This window comes from Fistularia commersonii, chromosome 3, assembly GCF_037954325.1.
Source record: "Fistularia commersonii isolate RoL2024-O1a breed Wild chromosome 3, RoL_Fcom_v1.0, whole genome shotgun sequence".
NCBI lineage: Eukaryota > Metazoa > Chordata > Actinopteri > Syngnathiformes > Fistulariidae > Fistularia > Fistularia commersonii.
In genome coordinates this window covers 19,001,553-19,022,745 of record NC_141286.1, presented here as the reverse complement: position 1 = coordinate 19,022,745, position 21,193 = coordinate 19,001,553, and the positions used below count along the sequence as shown (strand labels likewise).

General features: G+C 39.5%; 1 protein-coding gene across 1 annotated transcript in view; it reads right to left on the bottom strand.

Moving 5' to 3' along the window:
- The window catches only part of LOC147235776 (protein kinase C-binding protein NELL1-like), a 218,364-nt gene that overhangs the window by 175,938 nt on the left and 21,233 nt on the right, over window positions 1-21,193 (bottom strand). Inside the window, exon 3 of the mRNA XM_086143989.1 lies at window positions 6,155-6,305. Within this exon, the coding sequence (XP_086000115.1) occupies window positions 6,155-6,305 (151 nt within the window). The remainder of the gene's footprint in view (window positions 1-6,154; window positions 6,306-21,193) is intronic.

Genomic DNA, 21,193 nt, shown 5'->3' with positions numbered 1-21,193 from the left:
TAAAGAGTAAGATTTACAATTGTAGGAATCAAAAGAGTAGCGTATTCCCTATTCAATTGTCAGCATATATATTGACCACTGGTAATGTTTTTTTTTAATCCCATCAGCATTCCTCTGTCTCACTAAGGCACACATACACATCCACACACACACACACACACACACACACACACACACACACACACACACACACACACACACACACACACACACACACACACACACACACACACACGAACATATTTGGCTCAGACAAAAAAAAGAACTAAGCAAATGTGCTATGCACCCTCAGTGTATTCTAAACATATAATCATTGTAACCAAATGAAAGTATAGAGTGGTGTACAACACATTTTCAATTTTGATCTGTAGTTACATTTTTAGTTACTTTTACTGTAGAAGGATGGCAAGAAAACAAGCACTTGTCAGATCATACATCAGCCTTCAGGTGCTGCACAGTACTGTCTGCCTCACCTTATGACTTCTCTCTGCAGTTTGTTGGGCAATTATGGAGAACAATTGTGTTACACACTATATGACAGACATTACTCGAGCGATAGAAAGTCACGGTATATAATAAATCTTTCAACAAACATTATATTGGTGACAGAGAAACAAGAGAGTGCCACAAAATCCAGATTGTGAAGGATTGTGTGATACTTACTGCTAGTGCTGCTTTTTTATCATGTTGCAAACTTAAATTTCAATATTTCAATATCTTTATAAAAATGGCAGGCAAGATCATCCCATCTCCAATCTTAAAACTTAAAATTTGACACACATCATAGCGAGTAATTAACTTAACTAATAGGATACATAAAAGATAAGGAATATCATATCAATCAAAATATAAATTTCAAAATAGAACATCTCAGAAATATCGAGGTGTCTTTGATAGTGAAACTAAAGCAATCCATTGTGTATTCTCTTCAATACATGAAATAAGAGCAAAGATACTTAAAATGACAGATGTTTTTTGCACATTTTTAAAACAATGTCAAATGAAAACATGAAGCTGACATGAAATGTAGCAAATGTATAAGATTTTAATGTGTTTTGGACCAACTCCTACAATAGAATTTAAGTGTTGGCTTTGTTCCTTTAGCTCTTTGCTATGTTTTAAGGTCATGTATTATGACAAAGACGGCACAGCCCATTTAGAATAGCTGTAGAAATACTTTCACCGAGGGAAATCTTGATAAATAAAACTAAACCTGCAAGTGGGATGGTTGGAGTTGCAGCCTGCCAAGTGATAAAGGACAAACAGATGAAAAAGTGTAGGAGCTGGCAGGGCATCTTATGTTATTGAGTACTCAGGTGGGAAGAACGGAGTGGGAGAGAGTGACTGAACTCTGAGTTGGTTTGGCAGAAATGTACTGCCGCTTGTTGACAGTGACAATGTGTCTGGGAACTATGGAAGTGCTGGCTATGCAGAAATAGGCTTCTTTTGTTCTATTCAGCCTAATGGAGCTGCAATAAGCTCTCCCTTCCATTCGCCCGTGCCATCCAATCAAAAAAAGGGATTTTATTTTTTCCAATAGGTAACAGAATAGTTACATTCAAAAGGTGTTGTTTTTTTTTTTCGTTTTGTTTTATTATTTTGGGGGGTGTAACGGTGAAGGATGTGCTCAGTAGAAAATGAAAGAATGGATGAATACTGGCATATTTAGAAAGTGGCACTAGCACAGGAGGTGAGTGGGAAGAGGCAGAGAGAAAGATGAAAAAGAATAGAAGACACAGAGAGGAAAACATGGATTTGCCTGAGTAGCAAATTCAGCATTTTGTTATCTATCTGAACAGGTGATATGTGTTATAGAAAGATAGAACAGGAATTCATTTTGGGCTCTACAGTGCGTTGAGGGCCTGAAGAGATGATGCAAAGGTTCTGAACACATTTGTAGTCACAAAGGAGTGTGAGTCTACAATGGGAAAGTCCTGGCTCAGCCAATCACAACAGAGCTAATTACACTTACAGAGCGTTAGTCAAAATTACACATCCCAAAATAACTACAGCCTGCTACAACTTAGTTTGGCTGAATTCTTAAAAAAAATCCATATAATTCAGTTTCCAAAGGGAAATTATTAGTCCATGGAATAAAGCAACAGCCTGGACCAACCTCTTCTGTCCAAACTTTTTTTAAATACATGGGCCATCTGTAATAATCCTGTAATAAACAATGCATGAACTTTTCAGAATCAATATTTTTAATTAGGTGTTTCAATAAAAAGATACAACATATTTTCAGTGTCTAGGGCACTTTAGAGGATCCTCCCCCACATCAAAAACTCACTCCTGAAATGTACTGTATTTCAAATATGCTGCATTGCATGCAACATTTACTCAGCCTACCTCTTTTTTGACTGATGTAATTTAATCTTTTTTTTAATGTATTTACTTTATATGTCAAGGAACCATATAAAAACATTACTTCCAGATGCAAGAGACACTGAATATCAGATTTAGCTAAAACTAATTTCAAGATGAGGACGTACTTACAGTCTTTGTTACTAAAGCAAATCAGTCAGTCATCCCTATTTAGACTCAATTTTCAGTCACTGTTTGACAATTATGCAAGGGGGTAATGTGAATGAGAAAGAGATCATAAAGTTAGAGGATTAATGATAACACTGATATTGTTGGGGTCACCTTAAAATTAAAGCAATGTGTGTTAGCATTTAAATTTTTCTTCAAGAATTAAAAATATTGACCTAAGGGTTGATGTTCAATACTCATCAGTATTGAATACTCATCATCAGTATCATGTTACCATGTATAATTCTGATACACGCTGTCGCTGTCCCATGGGGGCACAAGGCAACGCCCCCCCCCTTGTGCCAGTCACAAGTCTGGATTAATGCAGGGGTTGCACCAGGAAGGGCATCAGATGTAAACCTATGCCAAATTAAATATGCAAATCACATCCATGACTTTCATACTGGATCAGTCGAGGATATTATTGGAAAACAGGCTACTGTGGGTCGAAGATGCCAGCAAAAGAGGAGGAAAGCCAAAGTCTAGCACTGAGAGAAGGGGCTTTGAGCATTGGCAAATGAGAGGAAAAGCTAGAGTAGGTTGACATGATGCAGAAAAAGAAGGGGAATATAGTGTGTATCTAAGAGACTAGTGGAAACATGGCAATGATAGAGGCTTAAGAGCCGGATTTAAGCTGTTCTATCGTGTTATTGGTGCGAAGAAAAATTAAGTAGGAGTTATCTGGAGGAGGAAGTTTGTTAGCAATGTTGTGGAGGTGAAAAGAGTGTCAGACACAGACAGAGTGGTGACTCTGAAGCTGGATTTGAAGGTGTGATGTTCAATGTTGTTCATGGATATGCCCGGGAGATAGGATGTGAGCTTGCAGAAAAGAAAGATGCAGAATACCCCCCAGAAGTAAGAAAATGGTAACACATTAGATACAGGCTTCAATCAACAATATGTTGTAGACAGCAGAGGGGATAAGGAACTGATGAGCAGGTTTTTTCTATCCAGGATAGGAATAAAGAGGGGGATATGGTGGTAAACTTTGCTTAAGTGAATCCTCTATCACAGAGGAAGTGGGAACATGGGGTAACTTAAGAGTGGTTGTAGGATCACATAGATGGACTGCATCTTATGTAGATGAAATCTGATGTCAATCAGACTGCAAAGTAGAGGAGGGTGACAGTGTGTAGCAGAGAGTATTGGATAGTGGTGTGTGGGATGATCTTGGTTGCAAGGTAAAACTAGAGGACCATGCGGTGGAAACTGAAAAAGTGCTGTTGTATTCAGGGAGGAATTGAGACAGGCTCTGGGTGGTCAGCGGGAGTTTCTGGATGATTGAACAATTGCATCAGACTTCTAGATGACACAGTGACACTGAGGGGACTGAATAGAGTAGACAGGAGTACAGGGAGAAGCATACGGTGAAGGTATAGTACATTGTACAGCCAAACAAAAGATATACAATGAATTGTAGGCTTGGTTGGACAGTACAGGAAGAGATACTTATTTATACGGGTTGGGGAAGCAGGGAGATAGATGTGGGAAGAACATGCAGCGGGTTACGGTGATTCTGGATAGAGAGGGAAATGTAGACAGGAGCAACAATTGTAATAGAAGGTGCAAAGATTACTATGAAGGGTTGACGAAAGGTCCTGATGGCAGTAGTATTTTTGACTTGGTCATTCAATAGAACCTTTGAAAGCGAGAGGATGCCTGATTGAGACGTGTGCTGGTGTGGATTTTAAGAACAAGGGAGATATGCAGAGCTGTTGCAGCTACAGATGAATTAAGTTGATGACATCATTAGGTTCTGGGGAAGAATAGTGGATGTTTGAAAGGCCAGGAGTTGGCATTTCTGAGCGGCAGAATGATTTTTTTTACCAAGAAAGAGTACTTCAATTCAGTATTTGCTTTGAAAATAAGAATGAGCAGTATAAGGGATCAGAGCCTGTTGGTTATATTTGAAAACTCCCCACCATCCATTTAAAACTGAAAAAGCCTCTCGGATGAGAGGCGATATATCTTCAAGGGGAGAGAATCGAGTCCAGTTGCTACAAGTAGAAGATTTTGACAAGAATTAACTATGACCTGGATGAGTGAGAACCTCCACCGAAATGAGAAGGTACCCAAGTGGAACAGCGAGGTTACAGGGAGTAGAGATGAAGATGGAGGTTTTTTTAAGTATTTAGGGTCAACAGTCCAGAGTACGGAACACTGTGGAAAAAAATTAAGAAAAGGGTGTATGCAGGTTGAAACAGATAGAGGGAAGTTGACGTGTGATAATTATATCAGCAAGACAAAATGGTGGTGAGACCAGTGATGATGTTTCTTTTAGAGGCAGTGGCACTGCGGAAAAGTCAGGAGTAGCAAGGATGGATAAGAACTGGAAGGATTCCATCAGAGGGACAGCACATATTAGATTTTTTGGGCTAGAGTTAGATACTTTGGACATACACAGAGGAGGGACATTGAAAATGGATAGGAGAATGCTGGAATTGAAATTACCAGACAGGGGGAAATTAATGGATGTAGTGAAAATTATATGAAGTTTGCTGATTTGAAAGAAGAAGATGCAGAAGATAGGGTTAGATGAGGGTAGATCATTTCCAGGACATTTTTACAACTATCTTGCCAGTACAAAAGAGAGCTCACCCAAACAGCTAGTTTTGGAGATTCAAGAGTAAGAGAAGATCGAGTGATAAGATAAAGTGATACTGTAGATTCACTGGCTCAGTTGCAATTTATTACAGATCTATTTAGTTTGTTATAAAATAAACTAAAACTAAATTTAAAACAAACATCTGACAACAAAGATGTTACTTGCAATGGGGAGGCGGAGACTAAAACTGAATAAAAAATTTGAGACTTACCATGAAAGTACTTAATCTTACCTCATATTAACAACATTTGTTTTTGTTTAAGCTTTCCTAAAACAAGGCTTACAAGGACCTCTTCCATTAAAGTTCACTCCATCAGTTAAGGGGCCTCAATCTCACTCTCCCTTCGTGTACGATTTGCTTTTGTTTGACACAACTCAAGGCTTTTACCTCCAAAGGAGTGGAGGGGAATCAATATTGCCTGCCCTTTTAAAACAAGTCACTTTTGAACAGAACATAAGTAAAGAGAACTGACTCTTGCCACTCAAGGTTGTCTACCAACCATAATTTCATTAAATATGCTTTTTTTTTTTATAAAAAATACTTCCCCTGAGACTTTCTTTGTGTAATCTATGCTGACATAATAACAATGTTAAAACGTTCAGGTTATGCATGATCCTGTTAAGTACTTGGTCACTCAAGTTATCAATATAATAATCGCAGAAAGCTGGGTCTTTCCATAAATATGTACAAGAAACTTTATCAGCATGCCTGTCATTTTGCCTTCATCTTCCAGATACATTACATGGAGGGTTGTCTGTAACGTGGAGCATACAAGAGGGTGCTTTGAATTTTTCCACTCAGAGAATTGCCTTCCAATGACCTCCTGATTTGCAATCACATTGGAATAATCTCACATAAATTGGCTTTTTCTAAACAACCACTATCTGCAAACAGTGAGTACGTGAAAAAGCATCCCATGGTTTAATTTAAAATGAGAGAGATCAGTAATCCATTGAAGTAATGTTGTGCTAGAAAGGAGCTGCGGGCCAAAATGAAGAGGATTACAGATGGATTACCTGTGTTCAGACTCGTGGATGGAGAATATCACTCCTGATGTAGAGGACTTCTGCTGAATGGAGGCCAAGAATGTAAATTCACTTTTACTCCTGAACAGCTGCACAACTTTCTCTGTGATGTGAGCCGGAGCATGAACTGCTCTCCCCACATCTAAAAGAAATAAAGAAAATCAAGATAAATCATTAATTTGTATCTGTTGCAAAAGCCATTATACTTACATTATACATTATACATATATTATAAAAGGCATTATACTGCCTGCTTCCTTAATGTGTTCCTCAATGAGAGGTTTCTTCAGTTCAGAACTGAAGAAGCCTCTCGGATGAGGGGTGAAACATCTTCAAGTGAAGAAATTCAAATCCAGGTGCCAAGACGAGAAGATTTCAACAAGAATTCGCCATGACCTGGATGACTAAGAACCTCCAAAGACATATTCAATGTGATTATCCTTCGCTGAATAATACCCACGCAGGAAAAAAAGAGGTGGGGGACTCCTGGTTGGACACAGCCTGAAAAAGCTATGTAGAACTGTTGCCCTGTGGTCCCTCTACCCACTGGGGGAGCCCTCAAGGTCAGGTGTGTTATCATATGGCCTTGAGGCAGAGTAAAGGATTTGGGTGTGCTGGCCCCTGGACATGAAATGTTACCTCTCTTATAGGAAATGGGCCAGCTGGAATGTCTACAAGACGAGTGGATCAGTATAGTGATTTCTGCACAGCATGGAGCTTTTGTTGTGAAAGACCTGAGAAATCCAATCTCTCAATTTAACTATCACCACTTTAATGCCCCTGTATGAGGTCACCAATGAGGTCCATGGCCAAAAGAAATATAATGCATGTTTTGCATGGTGGCAAAAACATTCTTTAAAGGTATGGTCTTCTTCTCCTTTTGTTCCTTTAAGCTTTTCCCTTCAGAGGTTAACACAGCAAATAAACCTTTTCCATCTAACCCTATTCTCTGTATCCTCCTCTCTCACACCAACTACCTTCATATCCTCACTCACTACCTCCATAAGTCTTAAATTCCAGCACTGTTTTACCAATATATTCACTATCTCTTCTCTGTACATGACTGAACCATCTCAGTCTGGCTTCTCTGACCTTCTCTCCAAAACATCTAATAGGTGCTGTCCCTCTGATGGACTCATTCCTGATCCAATCCATCCTTGTCACTCCCAAACAGAACCTCAACATCTTCATCTCTGTGACCTCCTACTCTGCCTCCTGTCTTTTCATCATTGTCACTATGTCTAGACCATGCAGCATACAACCTTTCCTTGTCTTCAAATTCTATCACATAGTACCCCTGACACTTTTCTACACCCATTCCAACCTGCTTGAACCCGTTTCTTTGCCTCTTTGGCTCTCCGTTGCTCTGGACTGTTGATCCAAAGTACATGAAATCCTCCAACTTCTTGATCTCCACTCCCTGTTGGCTCACTATTCCATCCGGGTTCCTCTCATTCACACACATATATGCTGTCTTGCTGGAACTAACCTTTATTCCTCTCCTTTCCAGAGCATATCTCCAGCTCTTGAGATTTTCCTCAACCGAATCCCTGCTCTCCCTAGAGATCACAATGTCATCTGCAAACATCATGGTCGACGGGCATTCCTGTCGAACCTCATCTGTCTGCCTGTCCATCACCACAGCAAACAAAAAGGGGCTCAGAGCTGATCCTTGATGGAGTCCCACCTCCACCAAGATCTTCTCTGTTACATCTACTGCAGCACACCTTACTAATGTCTCACAAGTAGCATACATGTCCTGCACCCATCTACCATACTTCTCTGCTTCTCCAGAGTATCTGTCTCAACAGCCTGCTGTATGCTTTTTCTAGGTCTACAAAAGCACAATGCAGCATCCTCTGACCTTCTCTGTACTTCTCTATTAGCATTCTCAAAGCAAATACTGCATGTATCTGTAGAACTCTTTATAGGCATGAACCCAAACTGCTGCTCAAAAATGCTGTCTTGTGCTGTCAGTCTAGTTTCCACTACCCCTTCCCATAACTTCAATGTATGGCTCATCAACTGTATCCCTCTATTGTTTCCACAATTCTGCACATCCCTCTTGTTCTTAAAAATGAGCACCATCACAATTATTCTCCATCTCTCAGGCATCTTCTCACTCTCTAAGATCCTGTTGAATATTCTAGCCATAAACTCTACTACTGCCTCTCCTAGACACTTTCATACATCCACTAGTGTATCATCAGGACCAACTGCCTTTCCATTCTTCATCCTTTTCAATGCCTTCCACACTTCACCTCTGCTGATCTCTGCTACTTCATAGTCTACAATAGTAACCTCTTCTACCCTTCCCTCTATTTCATTTTCCACATTCATCAGGCCCTCAAAGTACTCATTTCATCTTCCCATCACTCTTCTAGCATCAGTCAATACATTTCCCTTTCTATTCTTAATCACCCAGACCTGCTGTACATCATTTCAATCTCTAGCTCTCTGTTTTGCCAACCTGTATAAATCATTCCCTCCCTCCCTACTGTCCAACCGAGCATACAAGTCAGCATACGCCCTTTGTCTTGCCTTTGCTACCTCTATCTTTAACGCTGTATCTCCCTGTACTCTGTCTGTTGTCTTCAGTCCCCTCAGTGTCCCACTTCTTCTTTGCGAGGCACGGTAAGTAGATCAAAAATCTAAAGAAAGCGAAGTTGAGATGGTTGTCCCTGTCTTTCCCACGACATAACAAATGATTCAAGCATATTACAAAAATTCATCATGGACCTCAACTGTGAAAGATTTTCCTTGCATGTCCAACTGGAAGTAGGCCTAGTGATCAATCCAGAAAACATTGGAGGAATTATAAAGCTTATCTGGCCTAGTTATTTTGCCCAAAGATTGAGCTGGAGTGCCTTAATGAGGACAGTGACATCTCAAGTAATGGACTCAGTCTGCCAAGACTGAGACTCAGTCCCAAATTAGTGCACTGAAGTGGATTGATTAATAAACTGATTGATGGATGTGTAGCAGGAGAGGTTTCCCAAAGCCATAATTGAGAAACACAACCAACTGATTGAAGTATTACATGTATATATGTATTTATATATTTATTATGAACCCAACGAAAAACAGCAGAAACATTTAGAGGGTTCATTACCTTACACTGCCCTGTATGTGGTGTACACATCCAGTGGTGTACACAGTACTTCCTAGGGTTATGTTCGCCTATGTTGCCTTCACATACAGCCATTACTTCCTTTTTTTAATCTCTTGATTTTCAAACCTTCAAACCTAGATATCTTTTCTTTGACATTCAGAAAAGCCACATAGTTCAGTACCACTCATAAAAGACAGATAATAGCAAAGTTGTTGATTCTATTATACTTGTGTTCCTTCTCCAAACACCTATGGAGTAAAATGTTGTGGGTAAGAGCATTTTTAGTTTCACATTAAAGCATAGTTATGTCAGAATAGGGCAAGCTTACTGAAATACAGAGTGAACAGCAATACCTTGAAATTATTTATGGACATCACACGCGTGCACACACAAACACACTAAAATGGTGGATTAAAAAGCTGGCTGCATACCTACATGAGAAGTTTTGGTTCTTTATATCAACCCCATATTCTAAGTCAGAACATTTGTTAAAATACAATTTCGAACCAAGTTTTCCTACATTATTATAGGTCAAATATTTCGGTCCTCCAGAATCACTAACTTAGTTGTATATCTTGAAGTGATACCTCTTTAGCTAAGGTCTGGATAATTTTAATGACGACATTTCTTACTCATATGTCTTGCAAATGATCATGCTACAAAGAACTGCACTGAATAACATAGGATCAGGTTATGTCATAGAAAATGTTAGAAAATGTCGAGAAAATGTTTATGACATTTATGACAAAAAATGTCATAAATGGTTCCAGAATGAAAGGCCAAATAAAGCAAAAAGCAAAGCTCAAGACAGAACAGAGCCACTTCACAACTGAAACTTGCTACATTGAACTGCTTCTGAACATACAATTCCATTTTCAAAATGTTTTGGATAACGTCACTTAATGTAATTAGAATGCACGCTTTATTCCACCTTTCAATACCCAAGAATCTTCTTTTCCTTTTGGCTACTCATTTAATGGGTTGCCACAGTGAACCAACCTCCTCCATCTTACTCTACTCTCTGTATCCTCTTCTCTCATGTCGACTAACTTCATGTCCTCTTTCACTAAATCCATACATCTTGTCTTTGGTGTTTCTCTAGGCATCCTGCCTTTCAGTTCCAACCATCCTTCGACCAAAATATTCACTATCCCTCCTATGTACATGACCAAATACCTGCAATACAGTTATGAAAGGGGTTAAAAGAGTGATATATGTTATCGATACCGAGAAGCGATAGAAAAATATTTCCACACTCGGGAAAACATTTTTTTACATTCTCCCATTTTATCACCAAATACAAATCTGTATCTTCATTATATCACATGCTACATGAAATGATAAATACTGTATGTTCTGCAAGGTCCACGCAGAACGGAAGTCAGATTGATGATATAATGTCCGAAACACAATGACCTAACAAGCACAGCCAACTGATAAGGTTCCATAGTGCACCGTTTATCATGTCTGCTTTGCACGCAGAGGGTCCTGGGTTTGAGCCCCAGTGGAATCAGTCCTCACTGGGGGGGCCGCGAGGCGTAGGAGGTAGAACAATTGTATTTGGAACCAAAAAATGCCTGGTTTCATTACCAGCTCCTTCAAGTGTGTCGGAGTGTTGTTGAGCAAGACACTGCACCCCAAACTGCTCCCCTGGCAATACAGCAATCATGAACAATATAATTCCACTTGGAAAAAAAAATCAACAGGAAACTCATATCAAATATTTTAGAAAAGAATATGAGATCTGGTTAGTAATTAAATTCCAGGAGTAAAAGCTTGCACTAAGCATGTTACGGACAATAACTCTGTCGGAAACAACAGCCAAGTTTAACTTATCACTTCTTGTATACACTTGTGTAATGTTTGTTATTGGACTCTTACCATCCACAGCAGGACTAGCTGGGAGTTATCAAAACTGCACTGAGCTGCACTGAGCTGATAATGTACCAACAAGAGGTTAGACTTCAGCAAAGAAGTGAAAACACCTGAGGGATGCAATCTGAGATTATGGATAATTCTTAATACTCTTTTGAAAAAACGCCAGAAGTCTAAGCGAGAACACCAGCAATGCAGATGGGGAAGAAATGCAAAATAAACCCAGCATCACAGTTATCATGTATGTGTTGAGAGTATCTAAGAAACAAAGTACTACAACCCTGTATTTTTTTTTTTATCCTGGATCATACAGAAACACAATTCTAGTTATTACAGTGACCCAGTTTGCCAAAATAACAATAAAGAAATAAAAAATTTTGGTTTTGCCATTTGCAGGAATGAATGGTGTTTTCACTCAAGCAAATGTTCCTCCTAATAGTGTGAACGGTTAGTTAAATTACACAATTTAGGACTGTGGAATTCTACCACTTCTACCACATCCACAGAACTACAGTATATGGGCCAGTGTTTCATGACACTATAATTTCTGGACTACTGAGCCCACCAGCTATAAATAAATAAAGAAAATAAATGTGCACATATATAGTCAGCACTTGTCTATAAGCCACAGGTTTCCCCATTGTAACATGTGATAATTACACAGAAAGATGTTACACAGAAAGATATATTTTTTTTACTTTTAATTAAATACATGCTGTTAATATCCACAAATGCATACTGGAAATGCTTTTATCCCACAAACAGTGCCGGTAACATTACTGGTGAAAAAGATTAATAATAACAAGGAAAAGTCCATTCATCTATCTATTTTGTATCCCCACTTTGTCCTTCTCCAACTTATCACTATTTTCGTCTTCCTCATGTGCACTAAAACAATTAAAGTCTACTTCTCGAATGTCAGAACTGAAAGCCTCAGAATTTCACATCAATTTCATTGGTCCGATGTGACCAGGCTTAATGTTTCGGTGGCGTGGAGCTTGTTAGCCCCCCCCAAAAAAATCCATAAATTAACCGCATCATCATTCAAGCTGCAGAGTTCAAAGCACGTCAAAAAAAGTAGGGGCTTACAGTCAGGAAATTACGGTACTTACATTTTCAGATGGAGAAACAGAAGCAAATGACTGGCCATCAGCACAACTAAGTGCATATGAGCCAGTGCATCTTCAAAATCTGAAAGCGTGAATACCCCAGTACTTGACAGGTATAAAGAGAAATGTTGCAGCACTACAAAACCATTCCTTCTATGTATCAAATGATTTATGGACTCTTAAAATGTGCAGTCCAAATCCTTTATTTTGAAAGTCTCATGAAGAGGACAGCGGTCCCGGAACGAAATGCAAAACAACTAAGTGTTGAGCATTGTTTTTGTTTCATTCACTTCAATGGTTAGCACCTACAAGCAGACTGACTCAAAAGTTGGAAAAAACACTTGTTTTTTTCTTACTAGATATTTGTTCTCATTTGATGATGACAACCATGCAATACATTTTCTTTGGTTGTGTCCTTTCAAGTATCACCAGAAAAAAAAACATTGAAAATAATGCAATATCAGGGCCAGTTATCTTGAACTCTATTTTTTGTGCTGTGCCATGTTGGCTCATTTAAGTATGCTGATGTTCCAAGGGGCTCTGTTGTCATCCTTCCATTTCAACCGCTATGATTCTCGTCCTTATACATTCAAATTGAGCTAACGGTTGTCAATCAAAGTGAAATGTGACCCAGATCAGCTTTTGAAGTCCGACTCATCTTTTGGAACCAATCTTTTCATTAAAATTAAAGTGTTATAGAATCCTGCACAGTTTTACAGCACTAACAACTTTCACTTTCGAAAGAAAGGGCATCCTAAAGCTGATTGGCATCATCATGGGAGGCAATTTATAGCAAATGTTCAAATAATTATTTTGTTAATTTGTATTATCATAATTTCTAGAGAATTTTCCACAAATGTCTACACTAACTATGTGTCCCTAAGTGGAGCCCAACATTTAACTTAAGCAGCCAGCCTCATTATTACCACTGCTGAGGCATTTGAGGGTTATAAACATAAACAAAACCTTCAATTTCTATTCCGCTGTGGAACAAAACTGTCAGGTGCAGATGAAGCTCAGTGTAGCCATCTGCAACAACCTTTAGTCCTTTTCTTCCAAACTTTGGCACTTAAATCAAGAGAAGCACTGGTCCATCCACAGCTCGTCTAACTCTTACAAATGGCCTTTTAAACTGCCAGGAAGGAAGAGGAGTAAAGCCACAGTCCAGAGGGACTTCACTCACAAGTCGCTGCCAGTGATTCTGTGTGGACGTCTGTCTGGCCTGATATGAAAAACTCATGTCACAGTGTCACAAGGAGATAAGCACATTATTGTACTACCCTCTACTTTTTTTGCCAAGGGCACAAAGTAAATCAGGAAAGAGTTTGGAGAAGGCCTGTTTGAAGTGGGGCAATGACTGACAAGAAAATGTCAAGGTGCAAAGGTTACATCTTACAGCTATGTGCATATTCAAACAGATGATTAAATTGATAGATTTATATTCAAACTGTAAATTTAAAGACATACTTTAAGGCATAACTACATTTTCTCATCAATGTTAAAACTTCAGTCATTATGTTAACACAACAAATCCTTAAATTTATTTAAGGCTTAAATTGCTGTTATTCCTTCTTACAGGGCTGCTTTAAAAAGCCTTGTGAGAGTCTCCTGCTGATCAAAAAATGCTGTAGTATGTTTACTTAAAATAACAGGCAAAAGAAATCACACTTTTATCATCTTAGATTGTATAAGGAGTCAGGACAGCTAAACTGTGAGGAAAATCCATCTCTATTCAGGCATATACAGACACATTATATATACACACACACACACACATTATATATATACATATATATATATGTCACTGGGAGAGAGGCAGAGTACACCCTGGACTGGTCGCCAGTCAATCGCAAGGCCTATATACACATATATATATATATATATGTATATATCCCACACACACACACACATTTCTGCATTGTCCAAAGCACAGGAGGAGGAGGTCTTTCCATATTACTCACATGTGATTAAAAATTTCTTTTTCAATTAAGCTTTTAAGAGCCTCAGGCTTGAAATGAACCATCAGCTCGGGGACTGCCAACAGTGCCTTAACATGCTATTCACCTGAAGAAGAATATGCACACTTTTCCATTAAGGGATTGCTTATTATAGAGCATTCTATTTGATGGAAAAAATGTATCTCTACAATGTGATCTCGTAGGTAGTAATTTACTTTTTATGCATCCTAAATTAATTAATGGTGAGAGATATCACACAAACTATGTCACAATCTATGTTAAGTCAGTTTCTACCATGTCATCATTAAAAAAAAAATGTTCAAGGTAAAGAATAGTACAGGTTTCAAACAGCAGCCAGTGGTGGACAAAGAGGCCAGTATACGTGTACACACGCACGCACGCACGCACGCACGCACGCACGCACGCACGCACGCACGCACGCACGCACGCACGCACGCACGCACGCACGCACGCACGCACGCACGCACGCACGCACGCACGCACACACACACACACACACACACACACACACACACACACACACACACACACACACACACACACACATTAACATACACATCCTTTTTTTTTTGACGGTCGTGAGGAAAGCTAATATATATATATAAAAAACATGAACGGACACACAGTTTTTTTTTGTTTTCCTCATGATCCTGAAAGGAACCCATCAAAGCATGCCAGCACGTCATCCATTGAGTACACGTCAGACTGTCTCTGAGGAGCTAGCCTGCTTTCGTTGCTCAAGGTGGGTCTGCAGTAGAGAGCAGTCTGGACTGCATAACAGGGCCTGGCCTGGAATTGAGAATAAAGAGCTTAGATGGGACTGGAAATGGAATCCTGAGATTAGGAAAAAAAAAGGTAAACTCATCATCCCATCTCAGGATTGAGATCAGGAAAGTACTTATTTCTCCTTAACAGGCCTTTTAAGTTTTCTATTAAATATCCTACAGCTTAAGCACAGATGTAACAAGATTAGAATAAAGGAAAGAACTGAATAAATACGGTGATGCACAAAAAAACACCATGGTGTGATTGAGTAAGATGTAAATGGGAAAATTATGGAATGAGGGCTTTTAAAATGTCACAGGCAGTAAAAGCCATTCACACAGAGAGACAGAGAAGGAGTAAGATTTACTTGAACAGGTGCTTTTCAAGCATCCTACAACTGCATGTGAGCTCTCAGCAATCCTCTAAGTTTACTTGACTCACATTTGAAGAACTCTGAAGAACTCCAAGGCTACTGAAAAATTAATGAATCTAAAATTATAAAACATTGATGATTCAGTTCCAGATTTCCCCTTCCACTGCAAGGATATAATCTGACTGTAAACATTAAAACCGTATAAGATCTATCATTGGTATGAGGTTAAGCATCACAGATCTAATGAGGCAGGCCACACACAACATCCTGTAAAGTTGAGCTCAACTGGTGTTGCCTCTGAAAGATCTTACAGCTCTTTATCGCAGCTATCATACTGAGCACAGGTTGATAATAAAATATGTTGGAACATAGAAATGAGCTCATCAATCTCCAGTAGAGTCATTGGCTGTTGCTTAAAGGGCTATGATGCGGAGCCCAGATTCAGCAAGTAGAATAATTTATACTGCTCTGAAAAATAAACATCTGTTTTCCTCTGGGGGGACCCTGTATTGGAATTTTGCTCTCCAATACGAACCATGTATATTGAGGTTCTGGACCAAGTGTACAGTATGTGTTTATGAAATGTATGTGAAAAGAAAGTGCATACTTGCAGTTGGAAATTATTTAATTGTCCAAATATTGTATTATTTATTTTGTGCTGTTTTTTTTTTTTATTTTATTTAATCTCTGACTCACACACAATGTGAAATGAACACTTTGAGCAGACAAAATCTGTATTTGTAAAGTTCAAAGAAAAAAACAACAAAGCTGCCATATTATTTCTTATAAATGATTAAATGAACTACCGAAATGAAAATAACAGTAACTATGTGCAGTATCGCAAAGCCTTTTGTTAGTGCCCCCCCCTTACCCCAAAACCAAATAGTTTACAATGAAATGTGCCAAACTGGAGTAAAACTGTTTTAATGGCAGTTGTTAAGTGGGTATTTTGACATGATTTCTGTTGCACTTGGAATTCTAAAACATATCATAAAATACAAAAAATTGACTATTTCTCCTGGCTTTGGCATATATTATTACAATAGAATGAAGCCCACAAAACATAATATAATCTAAACCCAACTAAGCAAAATTGGTAGTTATAGAATATACAAGCAAGACAATTATTCAGATACTTTATATTATTTTTACTTATAATAGTAAAGATTGTGGGATGTTTCTACCTTTTCCCAAATGATCAACAGTATACTTCCTGAAAGATATATACAAACGTATCTCAAATATTTCACAATCTACAACACAGTACCTCACAAAGGTCAATCTAAAACCTGCAGGAATTTAATTTAATGTGAAAAGTGGATATGAATGAATAGCAAGAGTCTGTAGGTCAATCCTGATTCCCTCAAAAGGCCTTACATCAAGAACTGTCATTCATCTACAGCTGACAGAACCACAAGAGCTAGAGGGTTACTTTGGCAGATGATCTCAATCACAATATGGAAATAAATCCAAAATCCGTATAAGCAGAGAATAACATTTTAAGAGATACCACATCACCATGTTAAAAGTGTGTCCAGTAACAGCTCTGACACGTCTGGTCTTGGAAGCATCAGGGATGATAGTATGAACAATCATTTAGTATTTGTAGTTTAATCTTTGAGATACACTATATGGCCAAAAGTATTCGCTCACCTGCCTTGAATCGCATATGAACTAAAGAGTCATCCCATTCCTAATCCATAGGGTTCAATATGACGTCAGTCCACACTTTGCAGCTATAACTGCTTCAACTTTTCTGGGAAGGCTGTCCCAAAGTTCAGAGTGTGTTTATGGGAATTTTTGACCACACACACACTGAGGTTGGACAAGAGGGCCTGGCTCTCAGTCTATCTAATTCTTCCCAAAGGTGTTCTATTGGGTTGAGGTCAGGACTATGTGCAGGCCAGTCAAGTTCATCCACACCAGACTTTGTCATCCATGTCTTTATGGACCTTGCTTTGTGCACTGATCCAGTCATGTTGGAAAAGGAAGGGGCCAGCTCCAAACTGTTCCCAAAAAGTTGGGAGCATGGAATTGTCCAAAATTTCTTGGTATGCTGAATCTTTCAGTTTCTTTCACTGGAACTGAGGGGCCAAGCCCAGCTCCTGGAAAGCAACCCCACACCAAATCCCCCTCCACCAAACTTCACACCTAGCACAATGCAGTCAGACAAGTACAGTTCTCCTGTCAAACCCAGACTCATCCATCAGATGGAGAAGTGCAATTAGTCATTCCAGAGAACGCGCCTCCACTGCTCTAGAGTCCAGTGGCGGAGTGTTTTACACAACTGTAACTGACGCTCTGCATTGCACTTGGTGATGTGTGGCTTAGATGCAACTGCTCGGCCCTGGAAACCCATTCTAGGAAGCTCTCTGCACACTGCTCTTGAGCTTATCTGAAAGCCACATGAAGTTTGGATGTCTGTAGCAATTGACTCGGCAGAAAGTTGGCGACCTCGTACTATGGCCCTCAGCATCTGCTGACCCCGCTCCGTCAATTTCAGTGGCTTACCACTTTGTGGCAGAGTTGCTGTCGTTCCCAAACATTTCTATGTTCTTACAATACAGCTGACTGGATTTGTTGCACAGGTGGCATCCTATCACAGTTGCACACTGGAATTCACTGAGTTCCTGATAAATAAATGAATGAATGAATCAATGAATAAAAAACTAAATAAATAAATAAATAACAGTGGATGCTTAGGTGCTTGATTTTATTGGCCATGGAATTGATTGGAATACCTGATTTCATTATTTGGATGGGGGAGCGAATACTTTTGGCCATATAGTGTATGTATAGGAATAGTGATGGTAGTTTTTAAGAGTAACAGTAAATATAATTTTGTTTAATGTGAGACTGCAAATGGCAAAGGAGTTAGAACTGTTTGATTAACTTTCATTAACTATTTGTTAATTTAGAAAAATCCAAAAATGTACAGTACATGTCAAGTTTATCAGTTCTTTCTGCATTAGAGTTTTGCTTCTGTCTTTAATATAAATCCATAGCCATTATATATTCTCATCGCTGCTCAGGTTTGCGCCTCACCATCTGCCAATAACAATAGCTGGTCTGTTGGATTATTAAGGGTTCTCTTCCCTTCTGAGGTTTAACTATTTCAGGCTTCCATTCTGCCCCCCATTCCACACACACAGACAGAGTATATAAAGTATTTTCATATTCTGGAGCAATTTTCTAATGTGGTCCTTTGCAGAGTACATTACCATATTGTGGAAGCAAATTTAATACTAGCCTTAAACATCACTCCACTCTTCATATTGCAATGCTATGTGCGTACAGGATATATATTCATTCAAGTAAAAAGATAAACTCTGGGATCGTGTAACATTGCAAACAATTCAGTATGATGAATTTCTATTAGTTTGTCTTTTAAAGTATCATTTAAAATTCTAATATAACTACTCATCAAGAGTCTTTGGTGCCATGAATTTAGTTTGAGTAGAGTGGATTTGCTTCCATGAGTGTGTGTGCATGTGCATTTGTTCACAATTCTCTAGGCTGAGACTCTATATGTAATCTGCTACACCCACCCCCCCCACCCCCATTGGTTCATACAGTCTTCCTTTTTGCTGCTTCTAACACCACCGCTGGCACATTGTGCTTCAAACCACGTAAACCTGTACATCGCACTGAATACAAGCAGGGCAGACGCTTCATGGGGATTACGTTGTTCCATTCATGGTGATTTTTTTTCCCAGATTATGATGGTATACTTAAGCAGTCACTTTGTTGCCCATATTTTGTCTCTACACTGCACAGATTGCCAGACTGTTTAATAAATCTGAGAACAGTACAGTGTGATACATGCAGACTTGTCATGCCATCATCAACTTTGCTTACACAGCAATTTATCTCAATTAGCCATGCACTCCATACTGGAAAGATAAGCAAGCATACAGTGTGTGTGTTGGTGCTGTTCTGCTTATTTATATGATAAATCAACACGTGGCAGCTCAATAACATTGTATCATTAAGTGTCAAATAAAGCAAATCAGCAAATAACCTCAGAATTACTTAGCCATGTTTATGGCAGCTTCCTTAATAATTTGCACACTTGCCAGCCCCTTTTTTCTCTTTTCATTCTAGAAGGAAAAAGAGCAAAAAAAAGGAACAATGCTGGTGCGAGCATGAAAAGCAGTACAGTGCAGGCAGCATGCAGAGAAGCCCTGGGAGATAAGCTATCAGGACAGAACACTCAGGCAAGAGACCCATGAAGAGATAATACAGCCAAAGGTCAACCAAAAGTGTCCAGTTTTCTCCCTCAGAACAGTTCTGATATCTCAAGTCAGGACATAAACGATCATTCATATCAGAAATAAATCAATGCAATACTGTGTTGTTACTGTAACTGTACAAAAATCAATTTGTACAGTTATTGTAACTGTACAAATAATCTATTTCAATTATATAATAACATGTCCCCCTCTGTCAGCTGCCACCTTAGCATGGTGTAGGGGTTTGCGCGCCCCAGTGATCCTGGGAGATATGTTGTCAGGGGCTCTATGCCGCTGGAAGGATCACCCAAGGCAGTTGAGGGACCAGACATAGTGTGGCTCAGAAGACCCTCATGAAGACGACAACCATTGGACCCAGTTTTCCCTGGGGCTCATCCCTGGAGCAAGGGTAGGGGCAGAGCTCGGTGGCAAGCGCCTCATGCACAGGCCTTCACCCATGGGGCTCAGCTGGGCACAGCCCGAAGGAACGACCTGGGTACCTCTTTACCTGGACTTTCCACCCACAGAAAGGGCCAAGGGGGCTGAGTGCAGTGAGAACCAGGCCGTAGCCAGAGTGGGGGACCTTGATATTCTGATCCTCAGCTGTAGAAGCTGACTTTTGGAAAATGGAATATCACCTCTCTGGTGGGGAAGGAGCCCAAGCTGGAGTGAGAGCCTGAGAGATTCCGACTTGATATAGTCAGACTCACTACGACTGACAGCATGGGGTCTGGAACCAGGCCTCTCAAGAGGGGCTGGACTCTTTAATTCTGGAGTTGCTCCCGGTGAGAGGTGCCGGGCAGGTGAGGTCATATTGATTTCCCCCCATCTCGACACCAGCACGTTGGAGAGACTATATTTCCAAGCTGGCTTGGGAACGCCTTGGGGTCCCCCCACAGGAGCTGGTTCATGTGGCAGGAAGAGGGAGGTCTGGGGCTCACTGCACCGGCAGCTGCCCTCGCGACCCGATTCCGGATAAACAGGCGAAGACGAATGGATGGATGGATGGATGGAATAAACCCCCCCCCCCTAAAAGTTCTTATTACTTATTTATTTGTTCTATCCTTTTAGAGATTCTACCGTAGCTCATGTCCCATCCCTTCATTGAAGATTACTGAATATCAAACTGGAACATTTTAAAAAATCCTGTTGTTTGTCAGAAGAACACCATGGCAGAACAAACAACAGAAAACTCAATCTCTTAGCCTGACAAATAATGCATTAATTTGAGGCAATAAAAAATGGGAGGCAACTCATCAAGTAATAATGCAAATAAAGGCTAGGCTCTTCTTTGTATAGTAGCATCTCTTTAAATACTCTCAACATGTGTCAGCAAAAGATAATTCTTATGAGACTCAGTGTGGAGAGGAGCTTATTGACATGAAATGTGGTTGGGTTGATTATGAAGTAAAAAAAAAATACATTATTAAAAACAAACTGCATTACAGATGTTTGCCCTTCCTCATTACAAACACAATTGTCTCTCCCATGACAAGGTAAGCTAAATATAGCACATGCTGACAAAAACATGAATAAATAAAGCTTTGTACCACTGAAATGGCAGCTTACATTCTTTTGAGGTGCT